The 20,000-nt window shown below is 38.5% G+C and overlaps 2 protein-coding genes across 2 annotated transcripts in view; one reads left to right on the forward strand and one right to left on the reverse strand.

Annotated features, from left to right (window-relative positions):
- Nucleotides 1–1,236: 1,236 nt before the first annotated feature.
- On the forward strand, nt 1,237–8,022 carry LOC119592924 (dipeptidyl peptidase 1-like). The gene is made up of 8 exons (XM_037941819.1): nt 1,237–1,271; nt 1,397–1,645; nt 2,279–2,431; nt 3,663–3,796; nt 5,264–5,540; nt 5,798–5,920; nt 6,924–7,145; nt 7,738–8,022. Exons 1-8 carry the CDS (start codon nt 1,266–1,268, stop codon nt 7,918–7,920), a joined length of 1,347 nt encoding a protein of 448 aa, XP_037797747.1. The 5' UTR covers nt 1,237–1,265; the 3' UTR covers nt 7,921–8,022.
- A 6,765-nt stretch (nt 8,023–14,787) lies between these two features.
- Nucleotides 14,788–20,000, reverse strand: part of LOC119592934 (97 kDa heat shock protein-like) — a 30,857-nt gene continuing 25,644 nt past the window's right edge. The window contains exons 9-17 of the mRNA XM_037941829.1: nt 19,888–20,000; nt 19,549–19,671; nt 19,314–19,388; nt 18,991–19,035; nt 18,580–18,744; nt 18,265–18,447; nt 17,874–18,035; nt 16,833–17,006; nt 14,788–16,630 (exon numbers count right to left, since the gene is read on the reverse strand). The exon at nt 19,888–20,000 is cut by the window's right edge and continues 37 nt beyond it. Coding sequence (XP_037797757.1) covers nt 16,496–16,630; nt 16,833–17,006; nt 17,874–18,035; nt 18,265–18,447; nt 18,580–18,744; nt 18,991–19,035; nt 19,314–19,388; nt 19,549–19,671; nt 19,888–20,000 — 1,175 coding nt within the window. The 3' untranslated portion in view covers nt 14,788–16,495. The remainder of the gene's footprint in view (nt 16,631–16,832; nt 17,007–17,873; nt 18,036–18,264; nt 18,448–18,579; nt 18,745–18,990; nt 19,036–19,313; nt 19,389–19,548; nt 19,672–19,887) is intronic.

Genomic DNA, 20,000 nt, shown 5'->3' on the forward strand with positions numbered 1-20,000 from the left:
ATTGATATCGTTATCTTTGTCATTATTTATATTTAGATTACCATTATTCTATCATGGTAGTATTGTCTTTATAGATTGTCAGTACTATTATCATTAAAATATTTTTTGTTACTAATAATAGTATATTATTAGTATCATCATTATTGCAATTGTTATCAGCAATATCATTTTATCATTACTATAATTATTCTTAGCTCGATAATAATCCTTATGCTTATAATCAACGCTATGATTACCATCGCTCTTAACGTATTCAGTATCATTTTCTCGTGCAATTAGCTAATCCCAACAGAAACCGAACACCATCCTAATCCTAATATAAAACTTGATATTTCTAATCCTAATGTTGTCACGATCCTATTGTAATTGCTATAATCCTAATCAATCCTAATTTAATCCGACAAATGTCTCGGATTCGCATTATACAACCACAGTGAAATCTATACAGAGGGACGGCAGAAGCATCTGCTATCATTACCTTAATCGTCGCCATTACTCTAAGTGTGAATGTTTGATTGTTATATTATTATACATACATTACAATTATGTAAATCAACATTATCGCTGGTCTTGTCATTTTCATTCAGACTTAGTATTAATATCTTGGCGTTTTATGAAACAGGAGTTTACATATATTGTTCAAAGTGAGAAACAACGAAGATACGACCAACCCAACTGGCACAATCTAACTACTGATAAACGACTTCTTAGAATGGTTGTGGAAAAATCCTTATAGGTTTGTCATCGAGACAGCGATAACTCTGATTTCTTACAATTTCTTTTTCCTTTGTTTTTTTCTGTTCTTACTTACATGAGTTCAATGAAAATAACCTAAAATACACGAGACATTTCAAAGCCCCTGAGAGTAGTGGTTTCTATGTAGAAAAGGTATGAATGAGAATGAATATCTTCACAATACCAGAGATGTATTTGACCTGTTTCGATTGCGTCTTCGTCAGAAACCGGTCAAATACATCTCTTTTATTGTGAAGATATTCATTCTCATTCATACCTTTTCTACATTTGTCAATAGGAAGTAGTGGTTTCTAGTTTTCCCTTTGTTTACGCAATAAAGAACTGCCGGTAGATTTTTTTTTAATATGCATTCCATTGAAAACCGAGAAAAGTAAATGCAATTGCTTAACATGATGTTCCATGTACTGGTGCTTGTGTCCTGAGCTTGGCCTGGAGGAGGGGGAGGGAGGAGCGTAGCCTGAGAGATAAAGGTAACCAGAACACCTGTCTTTTCCTCAGTGTTGGTCACGATGTTGGTGAGAAGACACGGTCCCGTAACACTGAATGAGTCCAAAGCCTGCCTTGCTTACGCTTTCACTGAACAGCAATCCTACATGGTCAAAATATTTTCCTGAAAATATCTATTCCATTTCTCAAACAGAAAGTATTTCTGCTCCTGGTGTGTGTGACGGGGGCCTGGTCGGACACGCCGGCCAACTGCCTGTACGAGGACGTCCGCGGAACATGGACCTTCCAGGAGACGGAGCGGTCGGGCGACAGCAGCCTCAGCTGTGACGAGCTCGGCCCCGTCGTCTACACCAAGACCTTCACCCTCAGCTTCCCCGACACCGCCACGGACGAGCTCGGGAACGAAGGCACCTGGACGCTCATCTATAACCAAGGCTTTGAGGTATTGTCCCCATAGTGAGGCTCCTCTTCCTGTCTTACTTAACGATTGTTTAAAAAGGAAGTTGCGATTAACAGTTTGATGTCGCCTGTTCATATGGTTTGAATAAAATGAAATTTAAGAATCGAGAATCATTAATAAAATCAAAATCAGTCATTCAACCAGAAATGTATTAAAACGGAAATAAGAATCTTTCTCCGTATGAATGGTGTAAGAATTCATTAAATTCTGATTTCATTATTAATTAACTGATCTATAAAACTCATCCGTTTACTACCTCATTTGAATTCGTTTGTCTTTGTTTATATGCTGAAAACGTGGTCTAGGCAGCCTAATTAGTGCCGAGAGGAGTGGTATCAGGGCGGGCATCTGGGTAGAAAAAAGGGTGTAACTCCAAACATAATTGGAGAAAACTATTAAGAAAAAAAATGAATTAATCCTGTATCCACACGCCGCACCCCTAACCAAACATACACGCCGATGCACACACTCACACGCGCGCGCGCGCGCGCGCGTGTGTGTGTGTGTGTGTGTGTGTGTGTGTGTGTGTGCGTGTGTGTGCGCATACATGCATATATAACTACACAGAAGTACTTTCCACATCCTTTCCCTAAACATGTTCCACCGCATTTCCAGATCAACATCAACGAGAGGTCCTACTTCGCCTTCTCCTACTACGAGGGCGACTGGCTGGAAGTCACGTCCTACTGCGACCGCACCTTCAACGGCTGGTCACGTGACAAGACAGTGAGGAACTGGTCCTGTTTCAGCGCCCAGAAGAACACGAAGGTAGGGGGGGGCGAACAAAAAAAAATGAGGTGATTTAGTTGAAGCTGATAATAGTGATAATGTTGATATTGTTAAAGAGAAGGTGATGATAATGGTAATAGAATGATTGTCGTGACGATATTGATAATGACAGTAATGGTAATAATAACAATTATAGTAATATATATTTTAGTAATCATTATCATGAAGGTAGTAATGCTTTAAGCTAGTAATGACGGTAATGATAACAGTAATAACAGTAATGACGATGATTATGATGATGATATCGCTTTTGAGATGGAGATAATAATGGTTATGCAAATCACTCTGAGAGTAATGAAGATAATGATATTGACTGTTATGGTAATAATAACAGTTATAGTAAGATGTATTACAATAGTCATTGTCATGATGATAATGGTAACGATTACATAGTAACTGCAATAAAGATGATGTTAGTAATGACAGTAATAATATTGGCATTCATAAGTTAATAATAGTAATAGTAATGATGATATATATAATAATGATAACAATAAAGATAATGTAAGGATGATAATAATGATTATGATAACGATAACAACAACAACAACAACAACAACAACAAAATAATAATAAAAAAATAATAATAATAATAATAATAGAATTGATACTAATAACGATAACAATAATGATAATAATATCAATCATGACAATAATGATATGAATAATAATAATGATAACGGTATTAATAACAACTATAAACCCAGCCCAAACGAGGAAAACAATAACAACAATCATAACAAAACACGAAAACCACAGACCAGAACCCTTGCCCGATCCCCCCCACCCCCCACCCATCCTCCAACCCTTCCTAATACTCCACATCCCCCCTTCCCCTCCCCCACCCTCCCTTCTAACCCTCCACCTTTCTCCACTTTCCATTCCTCCGAACTTCCCACCCCACCCCTCTCTAGCTCTCCACCTCTCCCCACCCCCTCCCGCCCCCTCTCCCCTTCCCAACCCTCAACCTCTCCCTTCCCTCATCCTCTCCTAACCCTCCCCCTCCCGCCCCTACCTCACCTTCCTTACCCTCGACCTTCTCCAACCCCACCTTCCATTTCCGTCTCCTTACCTCCACCTCTCCAATCCCCCAACCCCACCTTCCATATCCCCCTCCTTACCCTCCACCTCCCCATCCCCTCACCCCCTTCCTTACCCCCCTCCCCCCTACCCCCTCCTCCACCTCCTAACCCCAAGTTCCGCATCGCAGGTGGCGCCCAGGGTGACCCGCCGGCCCGTCCAGAGGAACGCGGACGCACCTTACAAAAACGACCGCGACCTCGTCAGGAAGATCAATGACAGACAGACGTCGTGGACTGCCAGGGTCTATCCGGAAGATGAGAAGTAAGGGGGGGGGGACGAAGGTGGGAGAGGGGAGGGAGGGAGAGGGGAGCAAGGAGGAGAAGGGTTTGGGAAGAAAGGGAGAGAGGGAGAGAGAGGGGGGATGGGGGAGAAGGGAGAAGGAAAAGGAGGGATAGGAGTAGAGAGGGGAAAGGAGCGATAGGGGAGGGAGAGAAATTGAGGGAGGATAGGGAGAAAGAGAAAGGGTGGAGAAAGAGAAAAAGGGAAGGAGAGAGAGAAAAAGTGGGGTAGAGAGAGAGAGAGAGAGAGAGAGAGAGAGAGAGAGAGAGAGAGAGAGAGAGAGAGAGAGAGAGAGAGAGTGAGAGAGAGAGAGAGAGAGAGAGAGAGAGTGAGAGAGAGAGAGAGAGAGAGAGAGAGAGAGAGAGAGAGAGAGAGAGAGAGAGATTAACAAGTCTAGTGATTAAATGACAGACTTACACAATTGAGGGAGGATAGGGAGAAAGGGAGAAATTGAGGGAGGATAGGGAGAAAGGGAGAAAGGGAGAGGGTGGAGAAAGAGAAAAAGGGAAGGAGAGAGAGAAAAAGTGGGGGAGAGAGAGAGAGAGAGAGAGAAAGAGAAAGAGAAAGAGAAAGAGAGAGAGAGAGAGAGAGAGAGAGAGAGAGAGAGAGACAGAGAGGGAGAGATAGATAGAATTGATAGAATTACAGAAAATAGAAAACAAAACAAGAAGAAACAAATGGACAGAAAAAAAACGAGAAAAAAATACAGAAGAAAAATAACAACAAAACACGGGAGTTGGTCATTATGTAATCAAAGACAGTTGATCTTTTTCATATCTAAGGTTAAGTCTTCACCCGCACTATGAAATTATCCGTATTATGCAAATTCGATTCCTACTTTAAGCCAATTTTTGAAGTTGGCTCATGTCAAGTGGCGCTTAATTGGAAAGTGTTTTATGTGAATCAGATAATGTCAGATTATTTCATGGTCTGGTTTTTCTTCATATAATCTTATCTTTGTTAGCATTCAAATTGCTATCATTGCTAGTAATTATTTTTATATTATTTTTAATATTATCGTTACCATTGTAGTAATAGCTATCCTTATCTTTATCATTATTTACATTATATATTTTCGTTATGATAACTAGATGTAGTGGATGTACTGGCATCATTTCAGTATTAGCAATAATCTTGCAATCCTTATTATTATAATTATCATTATATTCATTAACATTATGATTTTTATAAGCAATATTATCACTGTTATCATTATCTTTCTATTAACATCTTTATCCTCATCTTCATCACTTTATCATCAATATCATAATTATTAGCATCATCATGATATCATCATATTTATTTTCATAACTTGGTATCAGTTCCATCTGTTGATGTTATCTTCACTGGCATCGTCGCCGTCCCCATCTTCCTCCTCCTTATCGGCCTCTCAATCTGCATCCCCCCCCCCCCCCCCGTTATCCTCACCACCATCACCGCCTCTCGAAGGTACACCGTCGGGGAGATGTACCAGCGCGCCGGCGGCCTTGCTTCGACCCTGCCCTCCCGCCCTTCGCCCGCCCCTGCCACGCCCGAGCAGAGAGCCCGTGTCTCCCTGCTGCCGACGAGCTTCGACTGGCGTAACGTGAGCGGCGAGAGCTACGTGTCCCCCGTGAGAGACCAAGGAGGCTGTGGGTCCTGCTACGCCTTCGCCTCCATGGCCAACCTCGAGGCGCAGGTCCGGATCGCCACGAGGAACCAGCGGCAGGATGTGTTCTCGCCTCAGGTGAGTGGGGTAAAGGTAGGTGGGGGAAGGAAAAGTGGGAGGAGAAGGGGAAGGGAAGGGGTGGGGAGAGGGAGAAGGAGAGGGGAAAGAAGAGGGAAAGAGAGAAGGGGGTAGAAGGAAGAGAGAGTCGAAGGTGAAAGAACGAGAATGAACGACAGCGAATTATAAAAATATCCGAATCATATGTTCTGTTTTCGCCGTTACCCGTTTTTCCTACATGATATGACGTGCTATAACACACAGTTCTCCCACGCCAGGATGTCGTGTCCTGCTCGGTGCTGGCCCAGGGCTGCATGGGAGGCTTCGACTACCTGATCGCGGGTCGCTACGCCATGGACCAGGGCGTCGTGGCCGAGGAGTGCAACCCTTACGACGGCTCGGTAAGTCAACACGCCGTGGACAGCGAATTGGCGAAAGTGGCTATTTCCTGTGGCGATGAATCTCCATTTTTTGGCGCGTTTTCTCGAACCACCCTATATTAAATCATCCTACACTATTATCCCATTCGCAATGAAAGGGGAGTTTGTGGTGTTGATCTACAAAGAGACTAACAGCTAGGTCAAATTTTTATTCAATATATACAAGGGGGTCACAGACGAGGCGTTGTCGAGGCGGCGTGTTTTCACACCAGAAATATTGACTAGACGAGAGAACACACGATCTCCTCATACGGGCATAGAGGTTCATTCATCTTCCTTAATAACGAACCCCGCTTGAACCCTGCGATTGTGCTGATTGAATAGAGATGCCGTAATGTAAAAAAGAAATAAAAGTCAGTGACTGGACATGCGGGTCTTAGTGATTTTGCTAAGGGAAGGTCCACCAGAGGCCCATCGGAACGGAATGGATGAAATTCATGTAGGAGTGGTGTAACGAAAGCGATCCCGAGGGGCGCGGTTGTGTTGTTACAGGATCCGTCACGAGTTTGAGTGTGGCGTTACATAGGTCACTCAATGGCAGAATGAGGCCGCGGCGCCTAGTTAAGCGATTTTGTTGCAAGGTTACAAGACCGGTTTATAGTATATGGTCATGTTATCGCAGGGATGATCTTGGTTATGTTATTGAAGGATCAGCTTTGATCTGTCTTGTAGACAGTTAAAGGATCTACTTCACGTGTAGTTATGTAGTTAAAGGATCCATTTTAATGTGTGGTTATATAGTCTTATATTGACCTTAAAGTTTCTCACATTTACAGTGTTATTACAGCCTCGGTACTGAATCGCTGTTATACTCGGCAGGATTCTATCCCTCTACAATCTGACCTTCCCAGCCCGTGTCAGACCTCGTTATGTTATAAGACCTAGTGTTATGGTAACCCCTCTCACCTTTATATCGAAATAAATAACCTACTTAACAACTCACTATCAAGTATCAATTCGCCAGGACAGCCAGTGTGACACGGATACATCATGCGCCAAGACCTACGTCAGTGAGTACGTCCACGTTGGCGGGTACTACGGAGCTTGCAACGAAGAACTCATGTTGCAAGCCTTGGTCGAAACGGGACCCATCTCCGTGTCCTTTGAAGTATATGACGACTTCAGGAACTACAACGGCGGCATCTACCACCACACGGGTCTCAAGAACGACTTCAACCCGTTCGAGGTGAGGCAATCCACGTGCGTTTGCGTTTGAAATACTAGACGAACGCGTTTGTTTACGTTGTTTGTGTTACGTGTGGAGTGGATGTGCGCGTCTTCCCAAGATAGATTACAGGGGATATCTTCATGGAGGGTAATGCGAAAGGTGACTGGACTTTTAATCCATTTCTGGCTCTGTTTTTTATTTTTCAATTTCTTTACAGCGTCAAGTGGGAGAATCAGGGATCGATTGTAAATGAATTGGTCGTGGTTCATATAATATCATAATACGGGAAGAGCTGATGAAACAATGATATATAATAAGATCTTGTCAAGAGCAAGTATTTGATCAAGCTAGTTGAAACTGAAGTATATGTATGGAATTAAAGACTAATAACACAATGAATATCAAAAATAATTACGGAAGTAACATGGAGGTAAACAGTATCACGTTTGTAAAAGTAAAATAGTTATATACTATATTCCTATACCACAATTCTTGTCCAGGTGTATATGGAAGATAGTGTTACGAAGCCATTAATAATATTACCCACTAATACATTAATCATTAATCAATATACTTTGTCAGCTAATTACATTCTTTCACCCGCGAGCAGATCACGAACCACGTAGTGCTCGTGGTGGGTTACGGGGCAGACAAGACCACGGGAGAGAAGTACTGGACGGTGAAGAACTCGTGGGGCGCGCACTGGGGCGAGGACGGCTACTTCAGGATCAGGAGAGGAACCGACGAGTGTTCCCTCGAGTCCATGGCCGTTCAGGTGACTGTCATTCCCTGAGGCGGGGAAATCGGTTGAATGAAGCAAGGGAGGAAACTTTCGAGTTGATTATGCAACTGTAAATTCCTTGAAGTCTATCAATAAATCTTTGATGTGATTGTAGTTTGTCTTTTTCTTATATCCTCCTTAAAAATCAGATTGGGCTTGTACTTACTTTTAAACTGAATAATTTTACGTTTTTTATTTTATTTTTTTATCTTTTTATTATTTCTTTAATAACACTACATCGCTGTGAGCTAATGTCAGCTAAAAATGTTTTAATGTAGAAAACAAAATGAAGTTCCAAAATAAAGTTCACCAAAATATAATTCCGAAAACAAAATTAAGAACAAACATCCTGTTGTATCAGTATTAAGGGGTCACGGTCACTGTCCATCTGATCGGTTCACCTAAATCCGATAGCATGATATTTATTTTCTGTCTTAAGGTTAGAGCTTATTTTATGATATAAGATACGTTGAGAATAAACAAGACTGGGTGAATATACGTTTGTAGTTAGGTAAGAGACAGTTTAATAGTACATGAGTAAATACACAAATGGAAAAAAAATACAGAAAAAAAATACAGACACATTTTCCGATAAGTAAATATCACATTCAAAAGGGCAAGTTTGTAAACACTTTTTTTTTTACCAAAAACACAAAACACAAAGAAATTCACAAGGGAGCAATATACATCATATATGGTTACAAAAAGCTTTGTTGGGTCTTTGTTGTGTTTTCCAAGTGGGGTAAATTTACAACGTATTCTTCGTCGATTGAATGTAATCGACACCTATATTCAGATCAAAGCCATGTAATAATAGGATGAGAGAGTACCTTTTCTTGATACTGTCATGTTTTACTCTGAAGTTGCTACTGGGTTTGCATTTGTGTGAGATTCGTCGTTGCGATAAAGGCTCCAACTTTTCTGTTTGCAGAAAACACGAGAAGAATTTGGCTTTCTCCATTATTGTTCTACTTAACGCAAGAGTTGTCAGATTTTTTAAATCTTGTTTTTCGTATACCGTTGCTCCTACTTATTCCTATCATTCTTTTTACAATTTTCTCTCTTCTCTTTTCCGTCTCCTCTCTACTTTACAACAAAGTTGAATGATTTATATAGCCAACACCTCCGCCTGGCTGGTAATACGAAGTAGAACTCGCACAGCTTACAGGCAATACAAATACGCCTTAATTATACAATAGACTCCTAAAAGCCCTTTACTCCGACGTGACAGAACGAACAAATACCTGAACACCGCCAAGGTCGCACCCTCGGCCGTTACCATAACAGGGGAACCGGTAAGCAGTAAGCCTCAGAATATCAAACCAACAGTGTTATGTATTGCATTCAAAATGGAGGTCGGTCGAAGTTTATTATGGCGGGACAGGACGAAGCATTGGCACCTGAATCACTGAAGCCCGAGCTGACGTCAAGATCAAGGATCGCCAGAGATAGCATGCTGATGGGGCTGGTCGTTTACCTTACGGTGATTTCCAGTATTTGGCGGAGGAATCGAGAAAGAAAGCGGACCTTTGCGCAAGTTCATCACACTGAATAGAGTTTACATATACCTACTCCTGACCATAGGAAAAAGAAGAAAGAAGAAAAAGTTTACATACGGAGTTTATGGTAAGAATGATGATCGCGTTGTGAAAAGGGGCTTGGCATGTTGACATTAGTATACAAGTTGAAATGTTCCTTTTTGGGAAATGTTTCTCTAAAAAAAAGAACGTGTGGCCAGAATACCGAGTTACTACATCCTTCTCTGAGAAAATATCAACTCATTGATATTTCACTTATAGGCTGTGGTAATGAAGCTAAATTTAAGACATTAAAATGTGACATTGTAAATACCATTTTATCAAGTTTACACTGTGTGTATATGTGTATATTTATATATATATATATATATATATATATATATATATATATATATATATATATATTTATATATATATATATATATATATATATATATATATATTGTTGGCGTCTCTTTTAATATCTGAATTTAAAATACTATATTTATCATAAATTATATTCCGTATCGATTCCACATACAATTAACAGAATAAATTATTTCCCATTTTTTAATGGAGATTCTAGATTTTGGTTGTAATTTTCTATCTGAAGAATCCCTTTTATTGTATTGTATTGCTATCACAATACTACGCATATTTTAGCAAAGTTTTAAAATAATTGTTTTCTTTTTCCATAAACATCATTTAACATAATTTACACATCGCAGCCATACCATAGTGTCGTCAAAGGTTTCTTTGGTGTGAACTGTTCTAAATGTTGCATTCTTTTTAATATAACGATAGCTTTTAGAAGTGCAAGGACAGATTTCATCTTACTGTACTTCGCCTTACCCTGAAGCCACAATGCAAAATTATAATTATGCAATCATGATGACTCTATAAATATATCCATGCGTGTGGATGTGATTAAGGATTGCGCAAAAGACTGGGGCGTCTCCACAATTTGATATTTACGATAAAGCATGACGCTTGCGCAATCTTGAGTAACTTTGTGTGGAAGCGACTGCGCAAGTTGTATCGCTCTACCATCCTTAGCAATAATGAGTTCAGGTAACACAATAGATGGCGGGAACTTAATGAAACTCTACCGCAGAAAGATAAGCGAAATTGACCCCGATGCGACACAGAAAATGGTCGCCATTCACAGCAAATTATTCATTGTTTCCCTGTTCACTTGTAGGAAATACGTGGAATCTGCACCAGAGATTCCTGTGCAAGGTTGCCTGGGGTGACACTTTGTATGTTTGTCTATTTTTTCCTTACTTATCCTGACTGGATGAGTTGTACACATCAACTGACGATTGCACAGTACCATTCCCAATGTTTCCAAAACTAATGCTTGTATAACCACTCTGTGTATGAGTTGTTTATACTTGGGCAGTTGCTTTGCTGCTTGTGTAGAAGTTCACTTGCGAATGTTTTGTATAGCATTAAATGCACGTGTGTGTGTGTGTGTGTGTGTGTGTGTGTGTGTGTGTGTGTGTGTGTGTGTGTGTGTGTGTGTGTGTGTGTGTGTGTGTGTGTGTGTGTGTGTGTGTGTGTGTGTGTGTGTGTGTGTGTGTGAAGGTCTGGTGGCTTTGCAAATATGAATTTGACAGCTGTATGCATTTTCTTTTCCTTTAATGCTATCGTCTTTCTTTGTGGCTAAGAATCCCAATCACATCTATATCCCGCCTAACATTGGATCTTAAATTCATGTTACCAAAACAGCGACGTTTAGTTTCGCTGATATTTCTTTTTTTCTGTTAATTGCTGCTAGAATACCAAGGGAGTCCTGGTGCCAGGACTGAGGGTGGGATTAGCCATTTATAGCTTTGGTAGGAGTGTGGGATTTGAGTTCCTTTTCCCGGATATCCTATTTAGGATGTGAAGCAGGCCTGTTATCTACGGATTTGACAATAGAGGGAAGTTGGAGGTAGTCCGTGACAAGGTTATATATATATATATATATATATATATATATATATATATATATATATATATATATATATATATATATATATGTGTGCGTGTGCGTGTGCGTGTGCGTGTGTGTGTGTGTGTGTGTGTGTGTGTGTGTGTGTGTGTGTGTGTGTGTGTGTGTGTGTGTGTGTGTGTGTGTGTGTGTGTATGTATACTGTGTGTGTGTGTGTTCTTTGTTTAAGTCCGAAGAATTTCAGAATAAGAAACAAAGATTTTGTTTGTTGGAATATACTTGTGTGTTGAATACAGTAAACTGTCTTTATCCAACGTGCGTGGTTTATTGGACGAATCATTTTCAGTGCTGTTAAATTTACCGTGGTATTAAGCTTCCATTACAAATTCGACAATTCTGATTGGATCACTGCTCTGTATATTTATAAAAAGTTAATTTTTTTCTCTCTTTCTTTCTTTTCATCGCTCGTTACATTTTCGCTTTGCATTCCCGATATGTAAACTTGGGTGTAAAGTCTTCCTCCAACTGTGTATATTAGTTGTCAAAATTGCCCACGGTTATTAATTTGAAAAAATGAACGTTTTCATTGAAAATTTACTTATATAATAATAAAAGGACAATAAACCATTCAGACAAATATAAAAGCTCCACACATTTAGATACAAAATAAAATAAAAGTTGGTCTTTCGACTTCCGTCAATCACTTCGACGATCAACTTACCAAATAACCAGAAAATGTCAAAACGCCATTTTATACAATACTTCCGCCTTTCACATTTGAACTGCGAGAATGACACCAGTGAACTGAAATTTCTGTTACTCTACAATACTCCCTCTTCAAAAGTGTATGCATATATAGGGGGGAAATGTACACAGCGGTTCCATAATGCAATGGAACAACCGTAGAGAAATCCGGTGCTTTAATTTCTATATTATTGAATTTCATGACAAGTTTGCCGTAGTTCGGCGTTATCTCCGATAATGGGTATTTTGTCTCCGTGTGCCTATATCATCCATGGGAACTAGAATACATGTATATTTCTCTTTTAGTTGCTTTGTGCTGATTTCCATTTCTTTTATTTTTTTTTTAGGATGGTCAGTTATGATGCACTTATATATATATATATATATATATATATATATATATATATATATATATATATATATATACGAATATCCATCTATGTATGAGGAAGGGAAGAGATTATCGTTCCTACTCCCAAATTCCTCAACACCACTTTTTGTTTTCGTTACGGCATTATTACTCTAACCCGGTTTCGATTTCCTTTATGACTGTATTCTCTTCTGCTGATTTTTTTTTCAGCTGTGTGGAATACGTCTTTGCAGATTCTTTAGGCGTCATATTTCGTTACCATTCTAAGTTTTATTTACAATAAGCTACATACTTTGTCCGCGTCGAACAATTATTTACCTTTCGAGTGACCTAGTTTTTCCATTTCTTGTCGATTTAAATAGTTTCATAAAAAAAATCATAATCTGGTAGTTCATGGGCCGGATACTCAAAAAGAACCTTAAAGTTTTGGCGCGCTCGAGGCCTTAACCGTCCTGTGGCGACTGAAGTCACAGCCCGGCGCCGTATCTCGGGACTTCAAATTCGCATACACAAACGTTTTTCTTCCGGCGCCTTTCCCCGCCATAAGACCCCGCACGGCCGTAAATCACGTACAACGTCAAATCTTCAGTGGTGCTGTTTCAGGCGGCTTTTAGGGAATCTTGACCAATCACAAGCTGCAAATGCTCATCAGCCGAGCTGTTTGTAAACAAAACGCAGTGCCTAGCCCGAGGCATAATAAAACTTTTAACTAATATTTTTTCAGAATTAGTAAAGCAGGGGAAATCTCCAAGATTCTCAAAAAATTATATATATATATATATATATATATATATATATATATATATATATATATATATATATATATATATTAAGGGAATGCATAAGTATGGTCACCTCGAAAGGTTGGCTAATATTTCAAGGGTTATTTTAGCATGCTTTGAATGTCCGACCTCTTGCCAATTTAACAGATAATACTTAGAATACGCTTTGGAGGCTCAACTATATCCGTACCTCTTTTTTTCTATGAATGTTTATGATGCCTATCCGTCGCCCTCAAGCGACGATAATATGGAATGTTTATATTAACAGTAGTAAAAATAAACACAAATAAAACACTGCATCGAGACAAAGTCAGTAGTTATGCTAGTTTTAGCGTAATGCCTTGTTTATAGATAAAACACTTGGATTGGAGCGAGATGCATCCCTATTGGCAAAAGCATTGAAGTTATATCGGAATATTACTTTCTGCCTATTTAGGAGTCCACGATTGGTTCATGCACAGCTAAAAACACGATATTAGAACTAAACAAACTAAGGTTATAGCAATTATCTGAAGGCTACTAACGCAATTTACGGTTCGCCGACAGGGCTGCTCTCCCCCTGCCTTACTCTACGGCGCCTTGACTTGTACCAACATGGCGGGTCATTTGCTCTGTAATGGGAGCGCTCGGCCGTCAGCTACGTCGCCGTAACGGATCCAGCCCCGGAATTCTTTCCGGGAGGCTTGGATTTCCACATCAGATATGCGCCCATTTCCCGCGTTGTTATTTTTGCCAACGGGCACCTGCATCGCACTCTCATAAGAGCCGGTAGCTTAATGTCAACCCGCATCCTGTTATCAGGGTTGCGACATCTACATTTTACAGCAACGCCTCATGCTTGATTTGCTTTTTTGCATATTGCATGAGATTTTCCATGGAAAAGAGTATCGTTGTCCAGCGTAATTTTACATTTAAATATCACACTGAACAGTGTTTACTCAGCACATCTGCACACACGAAAGTATGCCAAAAAATAGTTTGAGAGGTAATTCTGATCCTGTACTACTTCCTTGGAATATTTCATGATATCGAAACGAAATGGAAACGGGAAGACACTGACGCCACTGTCAGAGAATACATTGATCGTTTTTGAAGTATATTGTACACTTAAATGTTTACTCACTCACCGAACGTTCTCAACAAACACTAACACAAATATCCAGTTACTGCCTCTTACTATTTTCTCGTGAATTCAACAGCTCCACTTATCAATTCTAGGTAATCAAGAGAACGCTATACCTGCAAATTAATCCGATTTTTCAGGCATATCAAAATACTGCTCATTTATACAATGCAAAAGAACTACTACTGATGGACCTTGCTAGTAACTGTCGTCAAATACAAGACAGAAGTCGGTCTAGTGAAAGGTTACCATCTCATTCCCTGTCCTAACCACAGTATTCTTGTCACTCGGTATCTAGTTTCTTCTTAAAGGATTTGCTTTTTGCTCTTTTCTTATCGTTTTACCTTTCCCCCTTTGTATTTTTTGACTCGATAAATAAACAAATTTAGTGTTTACTTAAGTTCAGCTTGATCTTAAGTCTTTTTTATTATTACACATTCAGTCCAACTATTGTACAATTTCTAGTGGAAAATATTCATTTGCATAAAGAATTCTGCAAAAGCAGGTAATTTCAAATTTAACAAGATTACACCCACATTCTATTTTGTGAATAACAATATATGATAACAAAAAATGTCTTAACCAGTGCAGCAAAATAATAATAATAATAATGATAATAAGGGATAATTATAATCAAACCTCTACAAATGTTTATACCTGATTTTTTATTTTACATACCAAGCATATTAAGTTTAGTAGTATTGTCATACTTGCAGACCATCTTCTATTTCGTCTCTCCAAATCTTAACTTCCATTCAAATCATATTGTAGTAATCCTTTAGATTTTACTATTCAATTTAGACAAGATAATTGATGGCATAGAAGGAGCTTTATAACAACAAATCAAACACGTTACTAAAGAAACAAATCCTGGTGACACGTCTTATACACCCTCTTCTTTTCTCTGCTTTTATAGATGTTCGATATTACTTTCCCAACCCCCTATCTACAACTGGTGAAAGAAAAGGTCGTAATGAGACTCAGTTGATGAAGTTGGTTTATCCTTACTATTTGAGACAGTCATTCACAGAAGCAGATACAGTGGAATGATTACAGCAAGTGATCAGTGAGGCCTTGTAACTCACTCACTCTCTTTCCTTTAACTTGTGTAGTGAAAATTAATATGCTCTTTGCTAGCAGGACTTTTCCACTTCAACATCACTGTAAAATAAATCCTATGAAGTATCAAACAAAACTGGAAATGTAAAAACAAAAAAAAAAAAAAAAAAAAAAAGGGAAAAAAAAAAAAAAAAAAAAAAAAAAAAACAATCTTCACTGACCTCGTGGACAAAAACAAAGAAATAAAACTCCAATGATTTACTGGACAGTCTTATTGTTTAAATCTTTCTCGCTTGAAGAACATGAGCTTTCAAATCAGACAATGAGATGATTTTACACATACAGCAATACATGAGAAGCCTGATGCCGTAGACTGACAACTTAATTGATCCTGACTCAAAAAAAGAAGAAAAAACTTCAATATGAAGTTAGAGATCTATGTCTAGCAGAGGGTATGATTATGTACAAATATTAATAATGCTTCTTCTGACATAGTCATTGCTATGACATCCACTCTACTAACTTAACTATGTGCTATACTTTATAAAGTCATTGCTACACCTACCAGTTACTATGGACAGGGGCACATTGTATCACCAGAATCCCTCAATACATAAAAAGTTTGAGGAAAAAAATATATATAAAAAGAGAGAGAGAGAGAGAGAAAAAAAAAAAAACTACCTGGACATAAGCCCTAGGCCAATGCCTAATTCAGTTCAAGCAGTGGTACATACCCTCATGACATTGACATCGTAATCAATTGGTATTTCATGATCTGCAATTTCTACTCTACTTGACATAGTATGACCTTATGTTCACACTAAGAATTAAGCGGTGATTAAGACCAAGATTTGAAATTATGAGATTAGGTGCTGTTGTCAATGCTATACTGTTCGTAAATGGAAGGTAACCCTGCAACTTATCAAACAAAACATTACAAACAAAGCATTATTCAGGGAATCCCATGTCTTGACGTCAACACATTTCTTCTCAGGCAATACTGCAGAAGAGCAGCCTTAGCTAATCCCTGTAACTTCCCATATCCAAGATATCGCATTAATCAACATCCATTGGTTCTGTTGGCTTTTCACTGGACTGCTGCTGCTCATTGTTCTTAGGGCCATTAGTCTGTTCTCCTGCATTCTTGTCCTCCTCTCCTTCTTTCTTCTCTGCTGGGGGTGGTTCCTCCACCTGTGAAGTTCAGATTTCATTAATGTTTTTGTCATATGATCTTCATTTCACACAAAATCACAAGACTTTAAAATCAACTGTAATCACCCTGTAAATATTTTAAAGTAATGCCATTTGCAAAAAAAAAAAAAAAAGAAACCCCAAGGCAGCTGTAAATATTATTCATCCTATCAAAAGACAATATATAAAGAAAAAAACTTACTTTTGGTTTGGGCTTCGGCTTGTTAATAATTGGATTAACCAGAGCTTCAAAGGTTCCCTTCTCTGACTTGACTTGATTGGCAGAAATTGGCAAGTTTACATGCAGAGGAGTCGATGCAGATGCTCCCATATTTTTGTCTACCCATTCTTGCTTCTCAGTAATTGCCTTCTCAACCTGAAAGGGGAGGGGAAAATGGGCAGGTTTAACATTTACTTTGTTCATAGTTTATCCTCTTTTATTTGCTACCTTACTGTTACAAAAATAATAAATTCTATTATTAAAAAATCACGATAAATTGACGGATAACAACTGGCCATAATCAGCCCCTTGGATCCAGATGCTTCACTGCCCACATGTGGACAAAAATAAGGGCATTAGGCCTCTCTCACAGGCCAGGTGCACACGAACACTTCTGTGCAGTGAAAGGACTCCAAGCCTACCCTTTACAATTATTTTCTTTCTGCATAAGCATTCTTAGCTTTTTTGCCATTTTGTAATGTCTATATTTGTCATATGATTTGCTTTATCCAGATGGTAAGTTACTTTTTTCCCTGCACAGATTCCATAAATCTCTAGATAGTAAGTAACTCAGTGCAATAATAATAACAATAAGCAACATTTTGTTATTTGTTATTTGAGCATGGACATTGCATCTGTCCTGAAGCTGACAATCTTCAAGTGGTTCAACAGGAGGTACATTTCACACTCATTTATCTATGAAAATATTGCAAGAGCCCCTTCCTAATTGCCCACTGAGTCTAATCACTTTCCATGAGTTTTTTAGTTATGATGAGGCATTCCCATCATCCTGCCCCTCACCCAAATTTCCCCAAGACAGCATATGTTCAAGCCTGCCACTCAAGAAAATTTTTTTCATGATGTGATAGTCACATCATCCGGATCATAGGGGTAAAACATTAAAAAAGGCAATCCTACTTGTACTAAAATGAAGATGGCTGAATTTTTTTTTCTACTATAATAATAATAATAATAATAATAATAAGAAATACAATCTTGGGTGAGATTTAATTACTTGATTACCTTTTCCACCTGAGCAGCTTCAAGATGACTATACTTCTCCTCTCCACTATGGAACTGTTCTGTCGCCTTGCGTGCCAGCTGAATGGAACTCAACAGGCTTTCAAACGCCCTGGGAAGTTCTTCTCGTTCTCGCTTCCTGTCCTTGATCGGCTCACCATGTTTCTGGGGTAAAACAATTTTGTCAGACATAATTTTAAAATTTATTGCACAAAACAAGGAAACATTTACTGTACAATGAAAATGTTACATGAATCTGCTTCTATAAATATGAAAACCCATACTACAAATGAATATATTTTTTGCACTCCAAATTAAAACAACTTATCAGAAAACCCTCCCACAACCTTTACAATTTCAAAATATATTTTATATTTCACAAATCATACTTTACCTTTAGTTCTGTTAATTTATCCAAATAGACTTGCTTCTTGCAGTCTTCACCATCTTCGTAGAGCCAATTCTCAGTATCTTCCAACATACGGCCTAACTTCTCTCTATCGCCTTCACTAATATACTTTTCCAATTCTTCATAAATACGACCCCTAATGTCATACACATATTCTTCCACAGCATTCTGAGCAGAGACGATAAAATCATGATTTTTATTTTTATAAGGAAACAAATAGTAATCTACAGCTTTTAAGTCATAAAAAATAAGACAATAATCCTTCCTGATACATAATACATCCAGTATGTTCACGCTTACCTTAGCATTAATTCGTTCATTCTCTAGCTTATCTGCCTGGACCATCTGAGCTTCTCTCTCCACCAAATTGTTCATATCAGTGGCACTATGCGACTTATTGACTTCATTGATGGGAAGCTCTACAGTTTTCATGACATTCTTGACCTTCTTCTCCCCACCTTCATTCTGTTATGGTTCAAAGAGAAATGTTGTGGCTCAGTATTACTTTAACCCTGCAGTCAATTTTCAGCTTTTGAACATATCCACACATTTTCCAAGTTATTCAAAGAGCATGTTCCAAAGTATATAAAATTATAGTTGCAGTTTTGCAGATTCCATATCAGTCAACTAAAAATACAAGTGGAACTTTTACAGATTTCTACAACTTCACAGCTGACAACAAACAAAAAGAAATACAAACAGAAAACTAACCTTTGCTGGTGGTGCTCCTTCTGCTGGTTTGTCAGTATCCATTTTCTATTTGGTAAAAGGAGAGGCAAGGATAAGTACTACTGGAAAACTTCATAAGTTTGGCGACTCCATGATACTTTAACACAATCTAAATCCAACTAATAAGGATGCAAATATGATCATATCAAGCTCACTATATCAACACAAGATCTTGAAAAGGAAAGTAATACTACTTACTCCTACCCTAACAACAGGGAACGTAAAAAACCCAAAGTAATTAACCAGTTTACATCATCATTCAAAAGTACAGGGTTAATATGATAATACACAGAGAAAAAACCTACCTGATCCTGAGCACCTTCCTGTTCTGGGGTTTTCTGATTCTCTGCTCCTTGAGCTGCATCACCTTCCCCAGAATTCTGAATAATAAAAAAAAAATTGTATGAGTACCTATAAAAAGAATTTTAAAAATATATAGCATATATTTCTTCTTTGTTCACTCAATTCATTATTACAAAGTCCAATCATGGTTTTATTTATATTCTGTGTCAGACAACCATGTCAATATTTCAAACTTACCTTCTGTTTTTCCTCTGTTTCCATATTTTCTGCAGGTTCCTCTACAGCCTCCTTCTTTTCAGTCAGAGTTGCTGAAGCTATGGTGAAAAGACCATGCAAATTGACCCTGACTTTCACCTTAACCTGCAATTTTCAATGAAATGTCAAATCAAGTGCAAAAAATTCAAACTTCTGAATACCAACATTTTTTCTCTTGATACCTAAACTCATTAAAAAATATAAAAAAATTAATCTATCACAAAATACCATATAAGATACAGAAATCTCGTTTTCATACAATTCATAGAATTGGCACTATACAAATAAACATCTAGAGACATCAATTACCACATGGCTTACCTTTTGGCACTCTCCCTCTGGTCCTGGAGCTATTTTCTGTATCGTATAATTGCCAATAATAGGATCTGGGAAAGATGCAGGATCAGTGTACTGAGCCTGAAGTGTGAATGGTT

The sequence above is a fragment of the Penaeus monodon genome, chromosome 3 (genome assembly GCF_015228065.2).
Source record: "Penaeus monodon isolate SGIC_2016 chromosome 3, NSTDA_Pmon_1, whole genome shotgun sequence".
In the NCBI taxonomy this organism is placed as follows: domain Eukaryota; kingdom Metazoa; phylum Arthropoda; class Malacostraca; order Decapoda; family Penaeidae; genus Penaeus; species Penaeus monodon.

What these genes read in the sequence shown, in the direction of transcription:
- LOC119592924 (XM_037941819.1), top strand. An exon ending in GCGCCCAGAAGAACACGAAG is followed by an intron (nt 2,432 to 3,662) that starts GTAGGGGGGGGC and finishes TCCGCATCGCAG; the next exon opens with GTGGCGCCCAGGGTGACCCG. An exon ending in AGGATGTGTTCTCGCCTCAG is followed by an intron (nt 5,541 to 5,797) that starts GTGAGTGGGGTA and finishes CTCCCACGCCAG; the next exon opens with GATGTCGTGTCCTGCTCGGT.